At 33.0% G+C, this 24898-nt stretch overlaps 2 protein-coding genes across 3 annotated transcripts; both read right to left on the bottom strand.

Annotated features, from left to right (window-relative positions):
* Positions 1-3960: 3960 nt before the first annotated feature.
* On the bottom strand, positions 3961-6808 carry LOC137831540 (eukaryotic translation initiation factor 2 subunit alpha homolog). Its single transcript, XM_068639259.1, has 7 exons — positions 6245-6808; positions 6087-6143; positions 5920-6006; positions 5684-5830; positions 5433-5537; positions 4482-4580; positions 3961-4320 (listed from the first exon to the last, which is right to left on the bottom strand). Exons 1-7 carry the CDS (start codon positions 6617-6619, stop codon positions 4168-4170), a joined length of 1023 nt encoding a protein of 340 aa, XP_068495360.1. The 5' UTR covers positions 6620-6808; the 3' UTR covers positions 3961-4167.
* A 3341-nt stretch (positions 6809-10149) lies between these two features.
* On the bottom strand, positions 10150-12404 carry LOC137831538 (uncharacterized). Of its 2 annotated transcripts, none has more exons than XM_068639257.1 (4): positions 11510-12404; positions 10994-11113; positions 10484-10654; positions 10150-10384 (listed from the first exon to the last, which is right to left on the bottom strand). In XM_068639257.1, the coding sequence occupies exons 1-4, from the start codon at positions 11585-11587 to the stop codon at positions 10289-10291; spliced, it is 465 nt and encodes a 154-aa protein (XP_068495358.1). In that variant the 5' UTR covers positions 11588-12404; the 3' UTR covers positions 10150-10288. The 2 variants fall into 2 exon arrangements, with proteins under 2 accessions (XP_068495358.1, XP_068495359.1); XM_068639258.1 differs by having other exon boundaries at positions 10994-11424; positions 11510-11649.
* Between the last annotated feature and the right edge of the window lie 12494 nt (positions 12405-24898).

The following is a 24898-nucleotide window of genomic DNA, read 5'->3' as shown; positions in this document are numbered from 1 at the left end:
AAGCAAAGCAATGTAATATGTTGCTTGCCAAGCAATGTGATGGAAAAAAGTTTGAAGTGGAAAAATTGTTCCATTCACAAATTCTTGTTGCACTTATAGGTCACATAAACATACATTTGTAATATATCAAGAGCAGAGTTCAGAAGATATACACAAACAATATATACCTCACATTCATGGCCTAAAACTTGTACTAGCTTAAATAAGAAAATACTTTTGCAAAACTATAACCTCTTTCTTCCTTTAATTTTGGAGAAATATTTTAAAAATGTGTATACAAGAAAATGCAGAAAGTATAAAAAATATGTATAGATAATGTTAAGTACAGTATTATTATTAATGTTTGGTTCTTTAAGCATCTGGGTTGCATTAGTTAATTGCCATTGATTTACCACTGATAGCTTTCTGGTGTTATAAGCATTTGTAAACGAATTAAAGAGATTAATAGTCTGAGATTCCAAATAGAAGGTCTCACTTTAACAACTAAGGTGCAGAAATACAGCAGGGCAATGGCCACTGAAATGAAAAAAAAACTTATTTAAATTATATTTTCTTGAATGCTTTGACATGTGTTGCTTATAGAATGCCAAAGTCCAAAAGTTAATTTTGTTGAGCTTGATTAGAAGATACCTAATCCTGATGATGAAAATAGTCATAAAAGGTAGCTAGCAAGTTGTATATAGAACACTGGTACTATAAAAATATTAAATCAGTAGTGCTTTTAATAGTATAGTATTGCAATTAGGAATGTGAACATGCAATTGGAGGAATCAAGGTAGTCAAATCCTAAGCTTGGAAACCAAGTGCTGCGGATCTGCCAAACTTCAGAACATTCCACATGTCTCATTATATTAATATCAATAATAAGAACAAAAGTAAACATTAAATACAGAAAAGGGTCCAAAAGGTTCATATTTAGATATGGTTTTTGAGATGACCATGTGGATGGAATGGTTTATGTATATTTAGTTATCACCATATATATACTAATTGACTTTTCATGTGTCACTATATATATAATTTGTTCCATTCACTTGAATTTGCAAGAAAGTAGCAGCCGAAATGGAAAATATGGAGCAACGAATACCTATGTACACAACACCCCACTAAACTCATCATGGTTGACACTTTTCTTTTTTGGTTTCCAGAAGACTTAACACGAATATCTTTATTTTACACATTTTTGTTTTCATTTTTCTGTCTATATGTTCCATCATATTACTTTATATGTGTGTTATATGTATATGAATTTTCTTTAAAATGTTCAATGTGCTGCTGATCGAATTTATGATAAAATAAAATTTGAATCAATAAAATATTTATATATAATGTAACATAAAAATAGTCTAAAAAGAATATTATTTGTAATAATATAATATACTAATATTCACATATAATATCATATAAAAATATTCATAAAACTAAAAAAATATAATAAAAAAATATTCATAACATTTTAAAATAATATTTATATATAATATAATATAAAATTATACTAAAATATAAAGAGAGAAATTACCTTTATAGGTAAATTGGCACAAGCATCTAAAAAAAAATACCAAAACTAAACAAGCATTTAAAAAAAATGTCAAAACTAAAGAAACATGCAACTCACCCTGGTTGAATATAAGGGTAATAGAAGTCTATTAAATAAAAAATATCCCTACAAGAAAATCATGAAATATAAACTAATTTTTAGAAACCAAAATAATTAATTGTATTAGTAACTAAATTAGAAACTATTTTAGAAACTAAAAAAAATTGATTTTTAAATTAGTTTCTATTATTGTTAAATAGTTTCTCAATGGTATTTAATTAGTTTTAACTACTAATTATTTAGTTTCTAAATTTGGTAACAAAAATTTTGGTTACTAATTAGATACAAATTTATAAATTATTTAACAATAATATAAACTAATTTAGAAACCAATTCTTTTTTTGAGTTTCTGGTCTCTAATTTAGTTATTATTGCAACTAATTCTTTTGGTTTCTATAAATTAATTTCTATTTTATGATTTTCTCGTAATGAATTATTAAATAAAAAATATGAATACATATATCATTGTTATTATTATATCCATATCATCAAAGTAAAAATTATTTAGACATATGATAAAAAAGTTCTTAACAAAGTGAGAAGGCTAGGTATATGATGTGAAAAATAAAGAATTGCTTATAAAAAAAATAAAACTGTGCATGTTATTTGAATAGAAGATGTTAATAACGAAACCAACTTCTTCCAAAGGATGAAAACAACTTCTTTACTATAAAACCGAGAATAAATAAATGAAAAAAGGTCACATTCGTAATAGTTGAAAATTTCACTTATCATAATAAATAAAAATAAAAATAAATATATTCAGTTATATTTAATTCAAACATAATATTTGTTATATAATTCAATAGCAATGAAATCTTATAGCCTTATAAATTAAATCTTATGGCCTTATACTCATCCTTTATTTTTAGTGTCATAATAAGTCACAACAAAAGAAATTGTTCTTTTAAATAGTAAAATCCTCTATAATGTTATTCTTATCAAATATTTTAATATATCTCTTTTAACATAAATATATGTATATTATTATTTTTACATATTATATAATTTATATTTTCATATATTATATTAAAAAAATTATATATAAATTATATCCCATTTTTTATAAATGAATTTTAACTAACAATATTTAAAAATTAGTCAATATTTTACAAATTATTTAATATTATTGTAAAAAATCATTTTAATTCTTCAACTTTATATATATATTTTTTAAATATAACAAAATTAAATTTTAATATTATTAATAAAATAATATTTTTAACTGTACATTTTTATTTTTAAAAATAGTAATTATCATTCATTTAAAAAAAAACAACTAACTATCCAATTTCTTCACAATTTATTTAAACATTACAACTTCAATTAAAAAGAAATTACAGATTAATAATAAATTTAATTAATGTTATCTACATCTTTGGTAAATTTTCTGTAACGCACTGTTTCCATTGCGTACTCAAATTGGCCCTACACATAACACTATTTTCATGTTGTCTCTGCATTAAACAATGTTTTCACGTTCATCACGACATACGTTTGCCAACTATACTATTATCTAAACAAAAAATTCTACCGTTTGTAATCCAGCATGACAGTAGAAAGCAGAATACAGAAGGGAAAATGATAAATGATAAACTTTAATGCATACAACGTGAAAATAGTGAAAATGATAAACTATAAATGATGAAAAAGATCATAAATGAGGTTGAAAGGGCAAATCATAAGTCAGAAGACTTCTTTCTTAATCATGAACCGAATTGTATTATGAATCTTAAGATTCATAATCAATAACTAAAAATGTTATCTATAGCTCACAAAATCATAAAAGAAATAAACAGGTCTAAGAGTGTTTCATATAAAGAAACAATGAAAACATCTGTATACTGGCCTTTTAAAGTAAAATAACTCACTACATAGTTAATAAAGTGAAATATAAACTTCAAAATAAATCATAATTCAACGAATAACAGGCAAAATGAGCTTCAAAATAGCTATGTAAGGGGACACTTCTACAGTGGCTTCACGGACTTAACCTCATTTTATTTGTGACTCACTTTTCACCCTATAGGCACACGTACCCATAAATCACAGCAAACACACAAGAATCAACAACAAAATAGAGAGATAATAGCAGCAGCAAAATTAGAGAGATACCAACATACGTCAACAGAACATGTTTAAGGTACTACTTAAGTCCTGCATAAACAGAGTGAAAAATACTTGGACAAATTCACAAAAACAAATGTGAACAAATTTTGTCATTTTCTATAGTTTCATTCTTAAATGGCGAGTTCTTAGCTAGCCCCAAGGTTTATCAATAGTTAAGGCAAAACTGAATAAGTTTGTTCAAATATAGTACTGGCCTAGATTTAAATATCTTGTTTCTTAGACTAAAACCACTATTCTAGGTAAAAACTCCTTAGTTTGGGTTGAACACCCTCGTCAAGAAACTACAAAATCGCTTTGGAAGTTACATGACTCAACAAACAGTAATTCAAATTTGTATTATACAACCGCAGATAAACAGTTTCTAAAGAATAATAAAAAAACACAAAATTAGTAAAGCCGTACTATGCTATCTGTGCCTTACTATACCCACAACTTATTTTTCACTCTGTTATGGCAGAACCGTTATCCACATCAACCTCACCCATTCCTGTATCTTCTTCCTCCTCACTGTCTTCATCACCACTGACCTCCTCGTTATCTTGGCGCAGCTTAGCCATGTGCTCAGCAAGCAATTTATCATCACGTTCACTCACCTGAAACAAAATGCAGTGTCAAACCTCTGAATGTAAGAAAGTACTAGAACTCTATCCCTATACTGACAAAAAATAAAGAACAGGACCCAAAGGCAGATGGAAAAAACTATGTAAATTAATAGAATATAGATGATAAAAAAAATAGAGGAAGTGACACTCACTGCTCTAGATGCCTCCTTAACCACAAGTTTACCCTTGTGTTGTTCTATTGCTTCGGTGCAAGAAGTAATGGCATTGTTAAGAACCAATATTCCTTGCTCCTGTCCAGACCATAACAAAATACACAAATTACTTTCAATAGCAAGGTTATCAAATGAACTTAATGAGACAAATCTACAACCTCCTCTTGTAGAGTGGATATTGAATACCATGCATATTATAGTGTCTAACAGTGGTGATATTAATAAACTCAGTTCATTGAACTCTCCCAATGCCGTTCTATGAAACAATTGGAATAAAAAATCTCAGCAAAGTATCAATACACACCCACAGACAAGCCATGTCTAAAGTACAACTTCCTTATAACAGCAAAATCAGAAAAATCACAACGTTTAGTTTTGTTAACACCAGCTATCAGGTTGAAAACATTTGTTGTTTAAAAGAATTTGATTCTCATTAAGTGACAGGAGATACCCAGACCAAACACTATACAAATCATACTCAGTAGCAGCCACAGTTAATGAGAAGTAGATGGGGATATTTGGTGCAAAAGGCAGAAACTTTCAAGCAACTTCTGATTCACATTCCTAAGAATGATTGAAACAAACAAGTATTCCCTTAAGTTTTACTTTTTTTACTTAGACACCCTTTTAGAAAACAACCACAACAGAGAAATATAATCTTACAACACCGCACTGACTTCGATGAAATAAAGAGTTATGAGAGAATGTTCAGGCCTTCGGGGATGAATCCTATTTGGCTGTTGCAAAATGCATGGCTTACATGGCAATCATAGTAACGTTAAACAGTTGCCAACCTAGTTCTACAACCTAAATGCCCTCAAGCATGAACTATAATACAACAATAGCGGCAAAGTCATATTTCAAAGACTTGCTCAATTTTGATAAAAGAGAAAATCAACATAACAAAATTTTTGTGAAGATTGCACTAACCTTGTCAAGTGTCTGAGTGGTAAGAACATAAAGTGGGGGAGCAACAAGTTTAATTTTGACAGGGCAGTCATCGTTTCCAGCAGCTTCAGCTCTACGCATTGCCTCCTGCATGATCAAATGATTATAAAACCTGAGATACTGTGGATGGTAAGCTATAAGCAGTACGACAACATATAACAAATCAGACACCCGAAAGAAAAGGAGGAACTTTTTATCCAAAAAAAAACAGGTAAAATAGAAACAATTAAGACCTTAATGTGAAGAACACCATCAAATTGGAAACATTTCATTTCAATATCAGCCCTGATTTTCAAGGGCTGGGGGGTCATCCGTCTTCTAATATTCTTCACAAGAGAATCCTTCACTTCTTCAGAGACAGCTGGCACTACCTTAGTCACCTATGGGCAAAACAAAAAAAAAAATACATTCAGTCATGAACAGAGAGACTCACGAGAGGAAGTAAATTTTACTCTGTAAAAAACTTTACCTCTTGCCCATCAGGGCCAACTTCCTTGATCTCACGGGTGAGCGTATTCAAAACAGTATCAGGATCAGTGACAATTATTTTGAAAGCCTGAACAGAGTGAAGTTTATTCAGTGACCAGTGCAAGAACAGAAAAGCATCAAAGAATTAAAAAAACAAAAATTGCCCACCTCAAAAGCATGACCATATTTGCGATATAAAGGCCATCCAATGTGAAGATAGAGCTCCTACAAAATAAAGGCCATTTGAATTTAGTTCAAAGCAAGTGTGAAATGGTACTATAGGAAGTGATGAGAACTGAGAAAAAAAAAGGGGTTTTGGTCAGTACCTCTAAATTGATGTCGAGGGTTTCAGCTACATGGCGCATGATGGAGTGGACGAGCTTGCTCTTGTTGTACCTTTCCTCACAGGCCTGAATGTCCTCTTCGGAGACCCTACGCTTGCTGAGATCGATGTAACCCTTTTCCTTGTCGACACGGAGGACCATGACGGGCTCGATGCGGCCGACCTTGATGAGGCTGCTGACGCTGCGAATACGACGGCGGGAGAGCTCCGAGAACAAGATCATGCCCTCGATGTTGTTGTACTCCAGAAGCGACACGTACGCCCCCATGTCGGCGATGTTCTTCACCTGAATCATCACCGCCATGTCCACCTCCGGGTACCTCGCCTCGTACATACGACATTCCAGGTTCGGACCCATCCTTCGATGATCTCTCTCAGCGCCGACTCAGGGTTTTCGTTTTGCTCTGTGGGAAATGAAAATGGAAAGAAACACTACCCTGGGAATCCTATCTTCCACGTTCTTGGGCTCGCTCTTCCTCGGGATCAATCTAAACCCAAAAATGCTGCTTACACTACATGCACTTCCTTGTTTACTAAACACACTCCCCTTTTGGATTTCAAAAAGTATTTGCATATTAAGAACCCTAGCTACTGTGCATAGTAGAGATAAGGATGTTAATTTGTAGCGTGTTTATCGGGAGTTTCTTCCTGCATCCCTACATTTTTAAAACCTTAAAATACACTTGAACTGTATTTATTTTTTTTGCATTCTGGATTATGGAATCTGGACAAATTTTGGATTGGCACTTCCGATAAAATTTCGGATTCACCAATCCGTAATTCAAAATATGTATTTCACATTCAAAAATTTATCATTCAAAAAAAGCATTCCAGATCCACCAATCCGTAATAGAAATATGCATTCCGAATTCAGAAATCCATAATTAAAAAAAAACATTCAAGATCCATCAATCCATAACAGAATTAGGTTTCCAGATTCAACAATTCGAAAATCAATAATTTATGCAAAATTTGCTTCCAGAACACCTCTTATCCAGAAAAAAAATGATTCAGTTCCGGATTGATGAATCCGTATCACACTTCCAGATCCCGATTTCCAGTAACCACGGTGCCCTTTTTCAAATAACAGATCAAGGCCAGTTTCAGGATTTAGAAAATTTTGGGGGTGCAGAAAGAAAAACGTACGGATGCAGGTAGTCCTAGTAGGATGATGGACTGCAAATAGAAATTTCCCAATGGATCTGGTTAGCCCAATTTGTTTTCAGCCTCAGAACTACTGTCAGACATAATCCATCTATATTTGGTGTCATAGATTAAAATTTATTAAAAATTACAAATGTATTCATAGTGTTTCTTACTATTTTTAATCGTTAATAATTTTAATAAAGTATAAATGTATCAGTAGCCACATATATATCCTCCTCCTAGATGAAAAAACTCTTATATTATTTAAACAAGAAAGAAAAATGTTTGAGAAATTTCCCTCATTATATGGTCCACAACAATGCTATAAAAATAAAATGACCAAGTAAAAAAAGTTTAATGAAGGTACATGTGTCTGGCGATAAAAAAGCAATAATGTGAAGAAGCATAAGGTTAATAATTATAAATTGGTTTAATGTGGAAGATGGATGATTCTCTTTGTGGAAGTGTAGTTAATGATGTAAAAGAGTGAAAATTGGAGTGCATGAGTTATTATGATAGTGGTTGTTCCTACTCAAGATAAGGGGACATGCACCTACATTATAATGTGTCTGTTTTCACCACTTAGGAAAACCAAAACCAAAATTTTATTCCTTTGATTCATCACAGAATGTTATTGTAAGATGTTCTTTCTCCATTTTGGTTTCACCCTGCTAACAAGATAAAGTGCAGAGGACTAATGAATTGCTTATTGTATTTAGCTGTTTTGGATTGGACATGTAAACGACCAACTAATGAAAACATGTTATATACAGAAAACTTATAACAGGTAAAAGAACAGTGACACACGTGACCCCATAATTTTTTGTTCTAATATATTATTATCAATGATTTATATGTAAAATTATAAGATCAAAACAAAATTTCAAATAATCATTTGGGTAAATCAGCATTCTATAATATTATATATATATGATTTTATTAATTATTATATATATTTAAAAGTATGGATTGAGGATATTAATATATATTGAACTAATTTAACACTACTAAAAAATTATTGAATAAAAAATTATTTTAAAAAATAATTAATTATTAAGGATTAAAGTAAATTAATTAATTTTTTTCTTATCAATCTACCAATTATCTGAATTACGATGAATTTATTCATCTAACCTAGTTTTGGTGTTTTGGTTGTGATCAGTTATGCAAGTGGTTTCAATTCAGTACATTATCTCAGTTCATCAAAATATCGTATAAGCACAATCGTTATGATCCACCACATAAACAAATTAATTTATTGCATACCATAAATTAAATATTATTTTAAAAAATAAAAAATTATTCATATTTAAATTAGTTGTTATTATTAAAAAATAGTTTTTAAATTAATATATAATTAACTACTAAATTTTAATTACTAACTTTAAAATATAAATAGTTGATAGCTGAATTTTTTATAGTTAATTATATAGTAATTTAATTATTAATAATTTTTTAGTTTTTAAAATAATATATAATTTAATTAATTCTTGAAGTGCAATACTTATACCATGTCATTTTCATTTGCATAAACTGCTAAACAAATATAATCTTTATAAAAAGAAAATAATTTTACAACAGAAAAATAAAACATGTAATAAAAAAAAAAGGTGTTTAAGATCCTCTAATTATTTAGGCAATATCTTCATTACTGTTTTTGAGTCTAGTGTGATCTATGGGACTCAGACACTTCTCTTAAATGGCGTATTCGTGTCGGACACACGTATCCGTGTCAACACTTGTACGACACTCGTAGGACACTTATCGGTGAAGTGTTCAATTCAAAATATTTGTTGAATTTTATAAAATTCTAGCATGGTTCTAACACGATTTTAAAAGGTATAAATACAATAATTTTTTAAAAACTCAAATTTATTGTATAAATTTTTATTATAATTATAAAAATAAGGAACAAATTCTTTTGAACCAATCATGAAAAATATTTTTTTCTCAGATCTTAAACAAACTTTTGCACATAAATATCTGTTTTTAATTTATATAATTTAAAATTATATAATATATAGATACGTGTCTCCGTATCCTACATTTTAAAGATTATACGTATTTCTGTGTCGTGTGAGTGTCCGTATCCTGTTACATTCTGATTCATCTTCGAGTTTTTTAAAGATGGTTTATTTATGATTGTTAGTTCATCTATTCTTAATAATATATTCGTATCCGTATCGTGCTACATTCTAATTCATCTTCGAATTTTTTAAAGGTGGTTTATTTATGATTGTTAGTTCATCTATTCTTAATAATATATTCATTTATCTTTTAATACGAAGTTTATTTTAAACTTTTGTTTTACGTATTTTAATATATATATATATATAATAAAATAAAATTTCAAATTAAATTAAAAGAATTAGAATAGGAGATCAATTATATTTGGCAAAACAATTAAATGAGATTATTAATTAAAATATAGATAGATTGTGGAAAACTATATATACAGTAGCATTCCAATTTACAAACACTCCTGATTTAAATATTGTGTTTTAACTTATAAGGAAAAATGTTCTGCACTCATTCTACACTAATTTGAATATTTGTACGGAACCCACATGATAAATATAAACCTACTCTACTTTTTTTTTATTATTATTATGACTTTAATTAATGACAGCTTCTTAGGAAAAAATGTTTTTATCACTAATTTATTCATTATTTTTTATAAAAATTAATATTTATTTTTCTCTTAAAAAAAACCTTATAAAATAACTCGTACAACCATAGAAAAACACCAAAAAGTGGATCAAGGTTCTATTTATCTGGAGAAAGATTCAAATATTCATCAGAAAGGCCAACTTTCTCAACCTAATAACATTAAGTAAGCATAGTTTTTGTAATCATGACAATACATATAGGAGCTGGATCATCATATCTCTGAAACTTCCCTCCAGTTTTGAATAGCTTTAGACACTACTTGTTCAACTACTTCTGCATCCAAAGCACCAGTATCTTCATTCTTCTCCTGAAACATCCATAACAAGTAATGAACTCCATCAATACAAATACAATTACACTACCATTGCTATTTTGATTTTTTAAAATAAGTGTTTCACATATTTACTTTGTTTCCTAAAGCTTCTAAACTGAAGCTGTCTGCACAAGAAACCCTAGCCTGGAGCACATCAAGACCCAGCTCTTCAAAGGCTTCTAATATAAACACCAGCAACCCTTGGCAACTCCTTTCACTAAGCACCTTTATCACAAAACCCTCTTCTTGCATTTCAACTTCAAGCTACAAAATCATTAACAACAAACACAGATTAATCAATTATATTACCAACATCTGCAGATATATAGAGGTAATAATGCAGTAAAAAATTTCTCGGTATTATCAATAGGAGATTAAATATACCCTCCTTTATATAAATGTTAATGTTTTCAATATTATGAATGCTTTCTATAACCTATGAATCATGATAGTTATTTTATTATTGGTTTTGATTTTGAATTCCAACCTTAAATATGAAACTGTTTTAAACACTTGGAGAAGAACTTTAACATTCTTAATCATTTTACTAATAAAATTGTTTCCCCTTCTTTTCTAAAGTATTAGATGGTGAGATTCTCATACCTTAGGCATTGGATCATAGTCAGCGATTTTTCGTGCCGTTAATTGGTTCAATTCTTGCAGCTTTTGCTTTAAACCTTGTATGCAATTTGACAAATCCAATAACACTGGGGATTTAGGTGGCTGCATAAACACGAAAACGTTCCGTCAATCTGAAAGTGATATTCGATTATAAAACAAAATTCTATTTGGAGGTAAAAAGTATGAGCAAGAGATGAGATTTAGTAGAATTTGTATATCCAACTGCTATTAAATATACACACAGGTAAAAAAACAAATATCAAAGTGAGTACATGAATGTTAGAAATATCGAAAGTCTCCCTATAAAGTTTTGATTAGTGACATGAAATATATGAATTTGATGAGAGAAAGAGAATGAAAGTGATCACTCTGATGGAAATCAAACGTGGTATTCCCCCTTTTTAAAGTGGATTCTGCATGAAAAGGTTTGTCCAGAAACTGAATGAGGGGAAATATGGCATGTAAACAGGGAAGAAAGAGATATTGAAGAGTAATCACCGAGTGGGAGTATCTGATTGAACGAAGCAGCTGTAGGTTCCTGTACATGGCTGTTCTCTTGTGAATCCTTGAAACCATTCTCTCTCTTTTTCACACACTCTCTCTCTCTCACAAGAGAACTATAAGCAAAGAAATCTAACCATTATTGATGGTTTATAAAGAGGATGATGATACAGAATCTTGTTGATCACATGTGATGCAGTTTTGGAATTACAAAATGCATGAAATGTTTAACTTCGATCAAGGGTCTTGTTTTTTTCCTCGTGAGATATTCATTGTCACTGATCCAATTTTGTTCTTCTCTCAAGCTAACAAAGACCAAGTGTGACACGATATGTTTTATGGGGACAGTACAAATAATAAAGTATTGGGATTTCTGAAATATAAAAATGGAAAAGAAAACAAAAACACTAAGATATTTTGTATTAGTCCAACCATCTTTTACCATTCTCATTAACTATTGAATGCTAATTAACTTACAAGCGGGAAAAAAATCATTTCAGGGGCTAACTTTAATTCAGCAATGTTCTTAATAACTACAAAACTAAAGAAAGTGATTATCTATCAATCTTTTGACTGATTAACTTAAAGATCTATTTACCATTTAGTTGTTGAAGTAGATGAATAAAGTTAATCGATATGAGTAAAAAGTATGATGAAAGTTAATGATGTAGGAGGAATGGAGTTTGATTTGGCAGATTCTAAGTCAAAGTGGATAACAGAGAAAGGGACAAGATGTGCAAGCTGGTGTACGTTTGTCCTGTGTAAAATGAGGCAGCAATTGATGATACACAGTGGTGAAAGAAGAAGCATGTGGGTCATAGGGCAAGGGAAAACAGTGAAATAAAACATTCTTCTGCATGGGAACGTGTAAAACTGGTAAGAGAGTGGAGGTGGTGGTGGTGGTGCATTGGCAGCAAGCATATATAGTGGGGTTATGCAGGAAGCTGGCAAGGAAAAGGAATCTGAATGGGTTATGGCAGTAGGAAGTAGCTTAGCATCTACCAAGAAGTGTCAAAAACATGTTATAGCGTTATAGGTGTCTTCTTTGGATGCATCCAAGCTTTTCTCACGGGAAACCCTTTCTCTCTCTTCTTTCCCTATCTATCTCTACCCACACACTTCAAAGAGTTTTTGGTTCTATTATCAACTACTGCACAAACAAAATTAAATCATTCAATTTCTTCATTATTCTCCACTTCCTCCAAAACAAAAAGCAAAAACGCTTTGTCTTTCTCTTCTGTCGTTTTTATTTACCTGTTGTCATTGAATTTCTGTGATTGGTTCAACTTATTTGCCTGTTTTTGAGGGAAATTTTGAAAAATGTGTTGAGACATCATTTAATTTGACGAGATTTAGTCTAATGGGAATACTCTTTCTCATTAATTTCATACAAATTTGCTTAGTATGCAAGTCTAAGTGACTTAACTTTGTATATATGGTATTTAGGCAGAAACATTTGTATTTAAAGTGAAGAAATATGTGTAAACACTGTACTTATAGATGAGAGAAAAACTAAAAAAAAAGTGGTGTATCTTATAGTGTATTATTGTTTCATATTCATTTGTTTTGGTTCATGTGTTTCTTTTATCTTTCTGATCTTAGAACCATCAATTTCTTATCTAGTAATTGCCATTACATTTTATTTTTCTTTCCATCTTTTAAGGTACAGGTATATACATTGCAATGCATAATTTCTGTTTTCCTTAATTATAGGGCACTGCTTTGAAACATAGGTTACACAGCTTGGACTGCATCATACATAGGTTGTCAAAAGTTTGTCCTTATAAATGTACACATATAGTTATATCTATATTTCATGAGTTTTCTTGGCTAATCATGGAAAACTTGTTTTTCTTATTTCGTTTAGCTTGGTTTCCTTTTTGGGCGCAGCCTGTGCGAGAATGAAGTTAAAACTCAAAACTGTGATGGAAGCATGTGAGCTTATACCATTTTATGTTGCTGCTCAAAAGCCAAAAGGCAAAAGGAGAAGGAACTGTAGACATGCACATCAAGGCCGCAACTGAAAAGCTTTGAAATGCTAAAAGGAAAAAGTAGTGGATTCATGGAACTGTTAGTTGCAAAAAGAGAAAATGAATACAACAAGAATTATTGGCATATGTATTTGTCATGCATGTTGCTGTTGATTCACGTGCCTCACAACTTGGATTATAATTGGGGTTGCTAGTAGGCTGAAGAATTTGTCACTCGCTAGTGGTACACAAGAAACAAGTTCCACAGTACTGATAACATAAACTTAGAAGAAAGTGTAGCAATGTACAAAATTTAGGTTTACTCACTTCTCTCTAAAGGTTTTTTTTTTTATCAGAAAGTAAAGAAATAATAATAGAAATATTTTAAAAATATTTCAATCTTATTACATACCACCTGTTATTTATATTACAATGTCTATCAGTTATTTTTTATATTATCACACTACATTGTTTCTTTTCACAATAGTGTTATCATATATATATATATATATATATATATGATACATAGTAATACGATATCACCAAGGTACACACTAACTGTGTTATTTAAGGTAAAGGATTTCTCTATTTAGTACAAGTTCTTCACTGTGTTAATTTTTTATGTAATTGAAGAATACTACTGGTCATATGCAGAGGCAAATTGATGTGATGCAGTGTTCAAACGTCGTGTAGAGATTATATATACATAGAGAGAAAAAAAGAAGGGTCTACGTAAGATTAAATTCAAATATAGTAAAACAACATTAAAGTTTATCTTAATCATTTTGTCGGATTTTTCAGATAATTTGTTATCAGAGCTGTTTAACAAAGTATAAACTTGACATTGCAATTTTGTCGATAGTTACTCTAAACTTATTAAAGAGAATAAAAGCTATATTTTGTTGTAGGGATATCGTGTTGCGGAAGCGAGATAATTTCAACCAAAGATTATGAGAGATTAAAGTAACAAGTAAAGTGAGAATGATACCAGAATTTTTAGGTGGAAAACCCCCCTTTAAATAGAGGTAAAAAAACCACCGGTGAGAGAGCCAAAACTTTCACTATAATGATACTGGGAGTACAATGAATTCCTCTCAGACTAATAGATAAATAGCCCTAAAACAAATCCTCTCTATATGGGTTAAACACTTACACCACCCAAGAACAGAAATAGAGAGAGTATATGAAAAGAGAGAGGAAGCACGTGTTGCTTGTTTTTAGTGTGTTACATTGTTGGAAGGAAGTCACTATATACAGTGGTTCTAGGAGACAACAATAATAAATACAATTAATGGTAATTAACCTCCCATTGATTGCAATTGATTGCGGCAATTAACCTCCTATTGATTGCAATTGATTGCGGCAATTAACCTCCTATTGATTGCAATTGATTGTGGCAATTAACCTCATATTGATTGCAATTGATTGTGGCAATTAACCTCCCAATTATGACAAGAAAACGGAAAGGTGAGTCATAAACCCACAAATCTCCACCTTGACTTGCCTTTGATTGGAACACTCTCTCGCCATGAAGCCTTGATTAAGTATGGATAATACCAGCTAAGTTCAGGCAATGATCGAACTTAGCCGATGGAAGTGGCTTTGCCAACATGTCTGCAGGATTTTCGGTCGTATAAATTTTTTCAACAATTATATCTCCTGTATCAGCAATGTCTCGGATAAAATGGTGTTTAATTTCAATGTGCTTGGTCCTTGAGTGATACTTACTATTCCTGGTTAAGTGGACACCACTCTGACTATCACAAAATATAACAAGAACATCTTGTTGAAGACCAAGTTCACTTACCAAGCCTCGAAGCCATATAGCCTCTTTCATACCTTCTGTAGCAGCAATATATTCTGCTTCAGTGGTGGACAAAACCGCAATGGCTTGAAGTGAAGAATACCAGCTGATAGCAGACCCACATAGGGTAAAGATGTAAGCTGAAAGTGACCTTCTCCGATCTAAATCACCACCATAGTCAGCATCAACATAGCCAACTGCTCCTCCGGGATCGGCTCTATGTTGATCAAATACCAACCCAAGATCTGGAGAACCTTTCAGATAACGAAGTATCCATTTAACGGCTTCCCAGTGTGCCTTGCCTGGATTATGCATGAACCTGCTAACAATGCTAACAGCATAAGCTAAATCAGGTCTAGTACATACCATAGCATACATGAGACTTCCAATTGCATTTGAATACGGGACATGTGACATGCGTCTTTTGTCCTCGTCTGATTTTGGACACTGATCTGATGACAACTTGAAGTGGGCGGCAATTGGAGTATTAACAGCTTTGCAGTCTCGCATTCCAAATTTGTCAAGCATCTTAAGAACATACTTCTTTTGTGATAAAAAAAGTTTTCCAACTTGACGATCTCTGTTGATCTCCATTCCCAAAATTTTCTTGGCAGGACCTAAGTCCTTCATATCAAATTCACTGCTAAGCTGGGCCTTTAACTTGTTAACTAAAGATTTATCTCTTGCAGCAATCAACATGTCATCAACATATAAGAACAAGTACATAAATGACCCATCAAATGTCTTTTGAAAATAAACACAGTTATCATAGCTCTTCCTCAAGATTACCATGAAGAAAAGCAGTTTTCACATCTAATTGTTCCAACTCCAAATCATACAAGGCAACTAAAGCAAGTAATATACGTATTGAAGTATGACGAACAACAGGAGAAAAAACTTCATTAAAGTCAATACCTTTCTCTTGATCAAAACCTCTTACAACAAATCTTGCTTTATTCCTTGTACTCTCAACACCAGGGATCCCTTCTTTTCTCTTAAAGATCCACTTGCAACTAATGACTCGTTTTCCTTCTGGTAACTTCACCAATTCCCATGTTTCGTTTTTGAGAAGACTCTCAACTTCTTCTTGCATAGCAGCAATCCACTTTGTTGAGTCGTCACCAGAGATAGCTTCAGAGTAATTCTTCGGTTCACCTTCTTCACCCATCTCTTGTGCAATAGTTAAAGCATAAACAATGTTGGCAAATTCTGCAATTAATCTTTGAGTCTGTTTTCTTGGTCTCTGTTGTGGAAGTTCTTGAGCCATAGACCACGGTTGTGGTAACCCTCATCGTTTAGGTGGACATTGCTCATGTGGACTCAAATGTTCATTTGTACCATCAATAACAGTGACTTGATCACCTTGAGTACTGGAGGAATTGGGAACGTCTTCCTCATGAGCGGGTGTTTTAATCTCAAACTCCACCTTCTCTCGAGCATCTTCCTGGTCACCTGTATCAATTGAGGAAATGACAGTATCTTTTGCAAAAGAGAGCATAGCATTTTCATTAAAGGTCACATTTCGACTATGAATTACTTTATGAGATTCTGGGTCATATAAACGATAGCCTTTAACCCCTGAGCCATAACCTAAGAAAATGCACTTCTTAGCACGAGGTTCTAATTTTCCCTCGTTTACATGAGAATAAGCAGGGCAACCAAATATTTTAAGATTAGAATAATCAACAAGGTTACCTGACCAAACTTCTTCTGGAATGTTGCAATCAATTGATCTGTTAGGAGAGCGGTTTATCAGATAACATGTCGTTGAAGCCGCTTCAGCCCAAAAAGATTTGCTCAAACCAGAATGGGAGAACATGCAACAAACTCTCTCCAGGATAGTTCTATTCATTCTTTCTGCAACCCCGTTCTGTTGTGGAGTACTTGGGATGGTGAAGTGTCTGGAAATGTCTTCCTTCTTGCAGAAATCATTGAATTCATTCGAACAGAACTCAAGGTCATTGTCTGTCCTTAACCTCTTTATCTTCTTGCCAGTCTGATTCTCAATCAATAATTTCCACTCTTTAAAAGTGGAAAATGCTTCATTCTTATGTTTAAGGAAATACACCCACAGTTTTCGTGAGAAGTCATCAATAATTGTCATCATATAACGACATTTACCTTTGGAGGGAACAGGACCCCAAAGATCCGAATGAATATAATCCAAAGTACCTTTGGTTCTGTGTATGGCTTTAGAAAAACTAACCTTTTTCTGCTTACCAAAAATGCAATGTTCACAGAAATCAACCTTTCCAGTACAGTGGTTACCAAGGTGACCCTTCTTCTTCCAGTACAGTGGTTTCTCCCTCTAACTACTAATCCTTCGCCAGAACTTTCAGAATGAATTTGAGTATCAAATTTTTCTTTGGCTAGTAAATTAGTCTTGACATCATCAAAGCTTAAGGTAAGATAATTACCGTATAACATAATTTCTTTGAATTGTCGATGCGAGGGTGGTAGAGAAACAATAAGTAGAACGACTTTATTCTCATCATCAATTTTAACATCCAAATTTTTCAAATCAATTATGATGGAATTAAATTCATCAAAGTGAGATTGGATGGGAGTACCTTCAAACATTCGGAGTGTAAAGAGTCGCTCCTTTAACCGGAGTTTGTTTGCAAGACTTTTGGTCATGTATAAAGACTCCAATTTACTCCATATGCCTGTTGTACTACTTTTCTCGTTGATGACCTCACGCAACACCTCATGGGACAAGCATAACTGTATTGCAGACAATGCCTTTTCATCCATCTCATCCCACTGCTCCTCCGTCATAGTGGTTGGTCTCATCATTTTACCTGCCAGAACTTTCTTTAAACCATTCTGGGTGAGAACAGCTAGCATCTGGACTCGCCAGATAGCAAAGCTGATTTTACCATCAAATTTCTCAATATCCAATTTTGACATTATTGAACAATAGATCCTGGTTGAATTATCGAAAAGCTCTGATGCCAATTTGTAGGGATATCGTGTGCGGAAGCGTGATAATTTCAACAAAAGATTATGAGAAATTAAAGTAACAAGTAAAGTGAGAATGATACCAGAATTTTTAGGTGGAAAACCCCTTTAAATAGAGGTAAAAAACCACCGGCGAGAGAGCCAAAACTTTCACTATAATGATACTGGGAGTACAATGAATTCCTCTCAAACTAATAGATAAATAGCCCTAAAACAAATCATCTCTATATGGGTTAAACACTTACACCACCCAAGAACAGAAATAGAGAGAGTATATGAAAAGAGAGAGGAAGCACGTGTTGCTTGTTTTTAGTGTGTTACATTGCTAGAAGGAAGTCACTATATATAGTGGTTCTAGGAGACAACAATAATAAATACAATTAATGGTAATTAACCTCCTATTGATTGCAATTGATTGCGGCAATTAACCTCCCATTGATTGCAATTGATTGCGGCAATTAACCTCCTATTGATTGCAATTGATTGTGACAATTAACCTCATATTGATTGCAATTGATTGTGGCAATTAACCTCCCAATTATGACAAGAAAACGGAAAGGTGAGTCATAAACCCACATTTGTATATCAAGATCTCCTAGTATACTGAGAATTATATTTTCAGTTTTGAAGAATCCATTTCAATATCATGTCATAAAAGAGTTTCAAACTTGGTGTCAAGTGGCGAAAGATCTTAGTTTTGGGAGGTTTCATTATTTTTATAGAGACCAGTGTGATAATATCTGACATAAATAAATCATCAATAAAAAATTATGCAAAGTGAAAGTAGCGAAGAAAAAAATGAACTATGTGCTAAAATAATACAATTGCGGAGAAAATCTAAACTAATTAATTTCAATATCTTACCATAGATTTAACTAAGAACAAGACAAGGAAAAATGATCATGATCGAACTTAGCCGATGGAAGTGGCTTTGCCAACATGTCTGCAGGATTTTCGGTCGTATAAATTTTTTCAACAATTATATCTCCTGTATCAGCAATGTCTCGGATAAAATGGTGTTTAATTTCAATGTGCTTGGTCCTTGAGTGATACTTACTATTCCTGGTTAAGTGGACACCACTCTGACTATCACAAAATATAACAAGAACATCTTGTTGAAGACCAAGTTCACTTACCAAGCCTCGAAGCCATATAGCCTCTTTCATACCTTCTGTAGCAGCAATATATTCTGCTTCAGTGGTGGACAAAACCGCAATGGCTTGAAGTGAAGAATACCAGCTGATAGCAGACCCACATAGGGTAAAGATGTAAGCTGAAAGTGACCTTCTCCGATCTAAATCACCACCATAGTCAGCATCAACATAGCCAACTGCTCCTCCGGGATCGGCTCTATGTTGATCAAATACCAACCCAAGATCTGGAGAACCTTTCAGATAACGAAGTATCCATTTAACGGCTTCCCAGTGTGCCTTGCCTGGATTATGCATGAACCTGCTAACAATGCTAACAGCATAAGCTAAATCAGGTCTAGTACATACCATAGCATACATGAGACTTCCAATTGCATTTGAATACGGGACATGTGACATGCGTCTTTTGTCCTCGTCTGATTTTGGACACTGATCTGATGACAACTTGAAGTGGGCGGCAATTGGAGTATTAACAGCTTTGCAGTCTCGCATTCCAAATTTGTCAAGCATCTTAAGAACATACTTCTTTTGTGATAAAAAAAGTTTTCCAACTTGACGATCTCTGTTGATCTCCATTCCCAAAATTTTCTTGGCAGGACCTAAGTCCTTCATATCAAATTCACTGCTAAGCTGGGCCTTTAACTTGTTAACTAAAGATTTATCTCTTGCAGCAATCAACATGTCATCAACATATAAGAACAAGTACATAAATGACCCATCAAATGTCTTTTGAAAATAAACACAGTTATCATAGCTCTTCCTCAAGATTACCATGAAGAAAAGCAGTTTTCACATCTAATTGTTCCAACTCCAAATCATACAAGGCAACTAAAGCAAGTAATATACGTATTGAAGTATGACGAACAACAGGAGAAAAAACTTCATTAAAGTCAATACCTTTCTCTTGATCAAAACCTCTTACAACAAATCTTGCTTTATTCCTTGTACTCTCAACACCAGGGATCCCTTCTTTTCTCTTAAAGATCCACTTGCAACTAATGACTCGTTTTCCTTCTGGTAACTTCACCAATTCCCATGTTTCGTTTTTGAGAAGACTCTCAACTTCTTCTTGCATAGCAGCAATCCACTTTGTTGAGTCGTCACCAGAGATAGCTTCAGAGTAATTCTTCGGTTCACCTTCTTCACCCATCTCTTGTGCAATAGTTAAAGCATAAACAATGTTGGCAAATTCTGCAATTAATCTTTGAGTCTGTTTTCTTGGTCTCTGTTGTGGAAGTTCTTGAGCCATAGACCACGGTTGTGGTAACCCTCATCGTTTAGGTGGACATTGCTCATGTGGACTCAAATGTTCATTTGTACCATCAATAACAGTGACTTGATCACCTTGAGTACTGGAGGAATTGGGAACGTCTTCCTCATGAGCGGGTGTTTTAATCTCAAACTCCACCTTCTCTCGAGCATCTTCCTGGTCACCTGTATCAATTGAGGAAATGACAGTATCTTTTGCAAAAGAGAGCATAGCATTTTCATTAAAGGTCACATTTCGACTATGAATTACTTTATGAGATTCTGGGTCATATAAACGATAGCCTTTAACCCCTGAGCCATAACCTAAGAAAATGCACTTCTTAGCACGAGGTTCTAATTTTCCCTCGTTTACATGAGAATAAGCAGGGCAACCAAATATTTTAAGATTAGAATAATCAACAAGGTTACCTGACCAAACTTCTTCTGGAATGTTGCAATCAATTGATCTGTTAGGAGAGCGGTTTATCAGATAACATGTCGTTGAAGCCGCTTCAGCCCAAAAAGATTTGCTCAAACCAGAATGGGAGAACATGCAACAAACTCTCTCCAGGATAGTTCTATTCATTCTTTCTGCAACCCCGTTCTGTTGTGGAGTACTTGGGATGGTGAAGTGTCTGGAAATGTCTTCCTTCTTGCAGAAATCATTGAATTCATTCGAACAGAACTCAAGGTCATTGTCTGTCCTTAACCTCTTTATCTTCTTGCCAGTCTGATTCTCAATCAATAATTTCCACTCTTTAAAAGTGGAAAATGCTTCATTCTTATGTTTAAGGAAATACACCCACAGTTTTCGTGAGAAGTCATCAATAATTGTCATCATATAACGACATTTACCTTTGGAGGGAACAGGACCCCAAAGATCCGAATGAATATAATCCAAAGTACCTTTGGTTCTGTGTATGGCTTTAGAAAAACTAACCTTTTTCTGCTTACCAAAAATGCAATGTTCACAGAAATCAACCTTTCCAGTACAGTGGTTACCAAGGTGACCCTTCTTCTTCCAGTACAGTGGTTTCTCCCTCTAACTACTAATCCTTCGCCAGAACTTTCAGAATGAATTTGAGTATCAAATTTTTCTTTGGCTAGTAAATTAGTCTTGACATCATCAAAGCTTAAGGTAAGATAATTACCGTATAACATAATTTCTTTGAATTGTCGATGCGAGGGTGGTAGAGAAACAATAAGTAGAACGACTTTATTCTCATCATCAATTTTAACATCCAAATTTTTCAAATCAATTATGATGGAATTAAATTCATCAAAGTGAGATTGGATGGGAGTACCTTCAAACATTCGGAGTGTAAAGAGTCGCTCCTTTAACCGGAGTTTGTTTGCAAGACTTTTGGTCATGTATAAAGACTCCAATTTACTCCATATGCCTGTTGTACTACTTTTCTCGTTGATGACCTCACGCAACACCTCATGGGACAAGCATAACTGTATTGCAGACAATGCCTTTTCATCCATCTCATCCCACTGCTCCTCCGTCATAGTGGTTGGTCTCATCATTTTACCTGCCAGAACTTTCTTTAAACCATTCTGGGTGAGAACAGCTAGCATCTGGACTCGCCAGATAGCAAAGCTGATTTTACCATCAAATTTCTCAATATCCAATTTTGACATTATTGAACAATAGATCCTGGTTGAATTATCGAAAAGCTCTGATGCCAATTTGTAGGGATATCGTGTGCGGAAGCGTGATAATTTCAACAAAAGATTATGAGAAATTAAAGTAACAAGTAAAGTGAGAATGATACCAGAATTTTTAGGTGGAAAACCCCTTTAAATAGAGGTAAAAAACCACCGGCGAGAGAGCCAAAACTTTCACTATAATGATACTGGGAGTACAATGAATTCCTCTCAAACTAATAGATAAATAGCCCTAAAACAAATCATCTCTATATGGGTTAAACACTTACACCACCCAAGAACAGAAATAGAGAGAGTATATGAAAAGAGAGAGGAAGCACGTGTTGCTTGTTTTTAGTGTGTTACATTGCTAGAAGGAAGTCACTATATATAGTGGTTCTAGGAGACAACAATAATAAATACAATTAATGGTAATTAACCTCCTATTGATTGCAATTGATTGCGGCAATTAACCTCCCATTGATTGCAATTGATTGCGGCAATTAACCTCCTATTGATTGCAATTGATTGTGACAATTAACCTCATATTGATTGCAATTGATTGTGGCAATTAACCTCCCAATTATGACAAGAAAACGGAAAGGTGAGTCATAAACCCACATTTGTATATCAAGATCTCCTAGTATACTGAGAATTATATTTTCAGTTTTGAAGAATCCATTTCAATATCATGTCATAAAAGAGTTTCAAACTTGGTGTCAAGTGGCGAAAGATCTTAGTTTTGGGAGGTTTCATTATTTTTATAGAGACCAGTGTGATAATATCTGACATAAATAAATCATCAATAAAAAATTATGCAAAGTGAAAGTAGCGAAGAAAAAAATGAACTATGTGCTAAAATAATACAATTGCGGAGAAAATCTAAACTAATTAATTTCAATATCTTACCATAGATTTAACTAAGAACAAGACAAGGAAAAATGATCATGAATCTCTATTGTTCTCCATGACCAGCTATGTTTGATGAGTCTTATTTGAGAAAGTGGCAACATGAAAGACTTGTAAATATTCTAATGTTGGTCGACTTTTCTCGACAAAGATGCAACATCAAATGGTGGTACGTAAAGATATTTTGTTAGTTTTGATGATTTCTCAAGTCAATTTTGGATTGATGTTCAAGGATTAATAAGTACTGTGTATACGTGAATCTACTTTACTTAATTTATGTTAATCTACTAATAGGGTGAAAACACACCCCTAACACAAAGTGACGAAGCCTCTCTGAAAAAGGTAAATGCTGAGTTTTGATGAGAAGAATTGTGGTGAGTTTTGCGTTCTCTTACTTTCTGGCTGCTAGAAAAATGGGACCTAGAGAACTGTTAACTGACTTTGTCTTTTTTTTTTTCCTATTGGTCAGCTCACACTTTAGCCTAGTCCTTCAATTTTCGTGCTACTCTTTCCGATCCGGGTCGTCTGATCGCTTAGTCTCTAAGGAGAATGCCGAATGGGTACTGCAGAAGGCATTCCGAGCTCAAGTCAACAAAGGGGCGTTCGGCACTCGGAGGTGTATAGTAATTAATGACGTACCTTGTTCTTAGAAAGTGCACTATTTATATTATTTTAATGAGTTTACTTTATTGGGCCAAATTAGTAAGGTGAATCGCACTTAGAGGTGTATTATCTAATTTATAATGATGATTTAACTTTGCTGACTTTGATTGAGCGTTAATGGCCTGCGAGATTTGATCGACCCAGTTATGAGAGTCGAGTTATAATGTTGACCGTTCGATTCATACCAGTACATTTATTTTATTTTATTTTTTTACTAAAGTAAATTGTATATTGATTGAAGGATGAGTATATAAGATAGAAACAAATTTCATCGATTGAAGTGAGATGAGTTTGGCAGCCATTGGAAAAAGGTTGTCTTGGGATAAAAAATGTTGAATATTAATTACTTTGTTGGAAGTTCCTAATACAAAAGTCATTGAAGTTGCTTTTAATTAAATGTGGTGACTGTGTTACAAGCAGCTCGTGATGGTTCAGATAGAAAGAATGTTTTGTTTTGGTGCAGAGATATTTCCTTAACAGAGAGAAAGTGTTAATTAGTGTCTTATTATTTTAGTATCATATTTTTAGAAGATTAGGGTTACATAAGCAAATTTTATTTTGAGCCGTAGATTCAAGATATTTTTTATATGTAAGGCATCTAATTAATCTTTGTCGTTTTTAGTTAATTAATTATCGTTCTGCTGATAAATAAATAAATAAAATAAAAAAAATAAAATTATCGGTCCATTTACTGCTATGTGAAGAATGCAGCAGAACTCACGAATGAAATCCTCTTGCATGTTTGTGTGATGATGACCCGTGAACAACATATTCCGTATACCACTTTCTTACAAATTTGAATTTCAAGTTTCATCAGCAAATATTAATTATTTCTTTCATAACAAGGCAAAGAGAATTATTGAGAACAAGATTTATTATATATGTTCATAACAGTCTCTTCTATGCATAAATACAAAAATATATGAAATAAAATGTCATCCACAAACACCTCTTTCATATATACAATAAATAATATAATGTTTCCAAAATAATGTGAATTACGAACACCATTACGTGGTGGATGCATGAT

This window comes from Phaseolus vulgaris, chromosome 6 (genome assembly GCF_000499845.2).
Source record: "Phaseolus vulgaris cultivar G19833 chromosome 6, P. vulgaris v2.0, whole genome shotgun sequence".
Lineage (NCBI taxonomy): Eukaryota > Viridiplantae > Streptophyta > Magnoliopsida > Fabales > Fabaceae > Phaseolus > Phaseolus vulgaris.
This window is presented reverse-complemented; position numbering and strand designations above follow the sequence as displayed.

Excerpts from the sequence above, each read along its gene's own strand:
- LOC137831538 (XM_068639257.1), bottom strand. The coding sequence starts at position 11,587 with ATGGTTTCAAGGATTCACAAGAGAACAGCCATGTACAGGAACCTACAG. Across the intron at positions 11,114-11,509 it reads CAATCAGATACTCCCACTCG|CCACCTAAATCCCCAGTGTT; the intron begins GTGATTACTCTT and ends GTGTTTATGCAG. Across the intron at positions 10,385-10,483 it reads TAGAAGCTTTAGGAAACAAA|GAGAAGAATGAAGATACTGG; the intron begins GTAAATATGTGA and ends TGGATGTTTCAG.
- LOC137831540 (XM_068639259.1), bottom strand. The coding sequence starts at position 6,619 with ATGGGTCCGAACCTGGAATGTCGTATGTACGAGGCGAGGTACCCGGAG. Across the intron at positions 5,831-5,919 it reads TTGGCCCTGATGGGCAAGAG|GTGACTAAGGTAGTGCCAGC; the intron begins GTAAAGTTTTTT and ends TTTTGCCCATAG. Across the intron at positions 5,538-5,683 it reads ATGGTGTTCTTCACATTAAG|GAGGCAATGCGTAGAGCTGA; the intron begins GTCTTAATTGTT and ends TTGATCATGCAG.